The sequence below is a fragment of the Nanorana parkeri genome, unplaced genomic scaffold (genome assembly GCF_000935625.1).
Source record: "Nanorana parkeri isolate BGI_ZX_2015 unplaced genomic scaffold, ASM93562v1 scaffold3532, whole genome shotgun sequence".
Classification (NCBI taxonomy): Eukaryota; Metazoa; Chordata; class Amphibia; order Anura; family Dicroglossidae; genus Nanorana; species Nanorana parkeri.
The window spans coordinates 33,189-37,309 of record NW_017309800.1 but is presented as its reverse complement, the minus strand read 5'-3'; the positions used below and the strand labels follow the sequence as shown (position 1 = coordinate 37,309).

Below are 4,121 nucleotides of genomic sequence, written 5' to 3'. Positions count from 1 at the left end.
CAAGCTTCCCACGGGCCACCGCTCTAAGCAGAGGGCAAGCTTCCCACGGGCCACCGCTGTAAGCAGGGGTGGGGGCATGCTTCCCACTGGCGCCGCTGTAAGCAGGGGTGGGGGCATGCTTCCCACTGGCCACCGCTGTAAGCAGGGAGGGCAAGCTTTCTACTGGCCACTGGAGGGGTTTTCTGGGACTTCAACATTAGTTTCCATCTGGAATAAAAATGTTTGAGAGGCTGGAATAGAGCAAAGTGTCAGTTCTCTTCGTGGTCTCGTCCACCTATTCCTGCTGCCCTCACCATGTTCTTTGCGGCATTGCACTCTTTAGTCGGTGAGAAGGAAAGGGGGGTGAACTACACGGCCATCAGGAAGAGATCTCTGATAGGTTCTGTACTCTAATCTGGTGTCCGTCTTATAACATGATCCGGGTGCTTTACAGAGAAAGCGACACATTGGCCCCCACATGGCCCCCGCCAAAACGACCACATTGCTTCAATCAATTATTTATATTCTAGTCATATGTGAAAATTTTCATTTAACCCCTTCGTGACTGACGACGTACAGTGTACGTCGCCAGCATCGGGGCTGTTTAAACAGACTCCCGGTGACTTTTGCCGCCGGGACTCTGTTTAAACTTGTAGAGCCGACTGTCGGCTTTACAACAGAAGCGATCCTGGCGACTTACCTGTCTCCAGAGCGCTTCTGCGTCCCGAAGAAGGGGCCGCTTGTTGGGGGGTTTTACGTCATTTTCAGGCCTAAAATGTGGAATTTAACATGGGTGCAAAAATGGAAAAAAGGGCCTCAGTCATGAAGGGGTTAAATAAAGTCACGTTGTATTATTTTACATCTATTTCAGTTGTACATGTGTATCGTAGACGCATAGTTTACAGATGATGTAACTGCTTCCATGTTCTCTCTCAGGTGGTGCAGACCGGTTTGGAGCAGGGATCTGATGCCGGATATCTGGCAGAGTCACAGGTAACATGCTGAGCCAGACCAATATATCCAGCTAAGTGCACACTGACTGGTCCTTGTCCTGTCCCCCTATAGCTGTGCGCTGACTGGTCCTTGTCCTATCCCCCTATAGCTGTGCGCTGACTGGTCCTTGTCCTATCCCCCTATAGCTGTGCGCTGACTGGTCCTTGTCCTATCCCCCTATAGCTGTGCGCTGACTGGTCCTTGTCCTATCCCCCTATAGCTGTGCGCTGACTGGTCCTTGTCCTATCCCCCTATAGCTGTGCGCTGACTGGTCCTTGTCCTATCCCCCTATAGCTGTGCGCTGACTGGTCCTTGTCCTATCCCCCTATAGCTGTGCGCTGACTGGTCCTTGTCCTATCCCCCTATAGCTGTGCGCTGACTGGTCCTTGTCCTATCCCCCTATAGCTGTGCGCTGACTGGTCCTTGTCCTATCCCCCTATAGCTGTGCGCTGACTGGTCCTTGTCCTATCCCCCTATAGCTGTGCGCTGACTGGTCCTTGTCCTATCCCCCTATAGCTGTGCGCTGACTGGTCCTTGTCCTATCCCCCTATAGCTGTGCGCTGACTGGTCCTTGTCCTATCCCCCTATAGCTGTGCGCTGACTGGTCCTTGTCCTATCCCCCTATAGCTGTGCGCTGACTGGTCCTTGTCCTATCCCCCTATAGCTGTGCGCTGACTGGTCCTTGTCCTATCCCCCTATAGCTGTGCGCTGACTGGTCCTTGTCCTATCCCCCTATAGCTGTGCGCTGACTGGTCCTTGTCCTATCCCCCTATAGCTGTGCGCTGACTGGTCCTTGTCCTATCCCCCTATAGCTGTGCGCTGACTGGTCCTTGTCCTATCCCCCTATAGCTGTGCGCTGACTGGTCCTTGTCCTATCCCCCTATAGCTGTGCGCTGACTGGTCCTTGTCCTATCCCCCTATAGCTGTGCGCTGACTGGTCCTTGTCCTATCCCCCTATAGCTGTGCGCTGACTGGTCCTTGTCCTATCCCCCTATAGCTGTGCGCTGACTGGTCCTTGTCCTATCCCCCTATAGCTGTGCGCTGACTGGTCCTTGTCCTATCCCCCTATAGCTGTGCGCTGACTGGTCCTTGTCCTATCCCCCTATAGCTGTGCGCTGACTGGTCCTTGTCCTATCCCCCTATAGCTGTGCGCTGACTGGTCCTTGTCCTATCCCCCTATAGCTGTGCGCTGACTGGTCCTTGTCCTATCCCCCTATAGCTGTGCGCTGACTGGTCCTTGTCCTATCCCCCTATAGCTGTGCGCTGACTGGTCCTTGTCCTATCCCCCTATAGCTGTGCGCTGACTGGTCCTTGTCCTATCCCCCTATAGCTGTGCGCTGACTGGTCCTTGTCCTATCCCCCTATAGCTGTGCGCTGACTGGTCCTTGTCCTATCCCCCTATAGCTGTGCGCTGACTGGTCCTTGTCCTATCCCCCTATAGCTGTGCGCTGACTGGTCCTTGTCCTATCCCCCTATAGCTGTGCGCTGACTGGTCCTTGTCCTATCCCCCTATAGCTGTGCGCTGACTGGTCCTTGTCCTATCCCCCTATAGCTGTGCGCTGACTGGTCCTTGTCCTATCCCCCTATAGCTGTGCGCTGACTGGTCCTTGTCCTATCCCCCTATAGCTGTGCGCTGACTGGTCCTTGTCCTATCCCCCTATAGCTGTGCGCTGACTGGTCCTTGTCCTATCCCCCTATAGCTGTGCGCTGACTGGTCCTTGTCCTATCCCCCTATAGCTGTGCGCTGACTGGTCCTTGTCCTATCCCCCTATAGCTGTGCGCTGACTGGTCCTTGTCCTATCCCCCTATAGCTGTGCGCTGACTGGTCCTTGTCCTATCCCCCTATAGCTGTGCGCTGACTGGTCCTTGTCCTATCCCCCTATAGCTGTGCGCTGACTGGTCCTTGTCCTATCCCCCTATAGCTGTGCGCTGACTGGTCCTTGTCCTATCCCCCTATAGCTGTGCGCTGACTGGTCCTTGTCCTATCCCCCTATAGCTGTGCGCTGACTGGTCCTTGTCCTATCCCCCTATAGCTGTGCGCTGACTGGTCCTTGTCCTATCCCCCTATAGCTGTGCGCTGACTGGTCCTTGTCCTTTACCCCCGTATAGCCGTGCGCTGACTGGTCCTTGTCCTCGTATAGCTGTGCGCTGACTGGTCCTTGTCCTTTACCCCCGTATAGCCGTGCGCTGACTGGTCCTTGTCCTCGTATAGCTGTGCGCTGCCTGGTCCTTGTCCCCGTATAGCCGTGCGCTGACTGGTCCTTGTCCTCGTATAGCTGTGCGCTGACTGGTCCTTGTCCCCGTATAGCCGTGCGCTGACTGGTCCTTGTCCTCGTATAGCTGTGCGCTGACTGGTCCTTGTCCCCGTATAGCTGTGCGCTGTCTGGTCCTTGTCCTCGTATAGCTGTGCGCTGACTGGTCCTTGTCCTCGTATAGCTGTGCGCTGACTGGTCCTTGTCCCCGTATAGCTGTGCGCTGACTGGTCCTTGTCCTGTCCTCTCTCTCAGCGCAGAGAATTAGTTCTGTCATCTAGCCCATCTGTTTGGGTGTGTGGGTTGCTTTCTCTCACCTTCTCTCTCCTCCTTTCTTGCAGAAATTTGGTGAGCTGGGGGTGACCAGCGAATCCAAAGCTCTGATTGGACTCTACCATGGACAAGTTCAGTGCAAAAAGAATAAATTTGGAACTCCTCAGAAAGAAGTGAAGTACGTCTCCTAATCCAAACCGCGATTTCTACACTCGTTTCCCAATAACGTATGAAAGATTTTTCCTCTTTTAAAACTGAGCGCCGGGTGGATATAAGACACAAGTCAATGCAGCTCTGTGGCCGGGACCACGTGCCCAAATTTGACTTGCAGAGCTCAGATTAGGAGATGGAGAAGCAGCACAAGGAGCCAATCAGTGGTGCATCAGCGCTCATGTGTTAACAAGTCTGCTACCTCTCCTTTCACTGTCCATTCACAGGAGGGACAAGACCTGGAAGTTTTCCCTTTCCAGAGAGGAGAGAGAAATCGGGTCTCCTTCCTTAGACAGGGTTGTGCTGAGTGACAGAGATGCGTTCTATATATTATACACTCTAGCGCAAAAGTGGGTCGCGGCGCAGTGTTCGGTGGGTCGTCACGTGACTTCTACTGCTCCTCAGCCCCTCCCC

General features: G+C 54.0%; 1 protein-coding gene across 1 annotated transcript in view; it reads left to right on the top strand.

Annotated features, from left to right (window-relative positions):
- Positions 1-4,121, top strand: part of HADHA (hydroxyacyl-CoA dehydrogenase/3-ketoacyl-CoA thiolase/enoyl-CoA hydratase (trifunctional protein), alpha subunit) — a 28,671-nt gene that overhangs the window by 6,403 nt on the left and 18,147 nt on the right. Inside the window, exons 6-7 of the mRNA XM_018575087.1 lie at positions 916-972; positions 3,566-3,675. Coding sequence (XP_018430589.1) covers positions 916-972; positions 3,566-3,675 — 167 coding nt within the window. The remainder of the gene's footprint in view (positions 1-915; positions 973-3,565; positions 3,676-4,121) is intronic.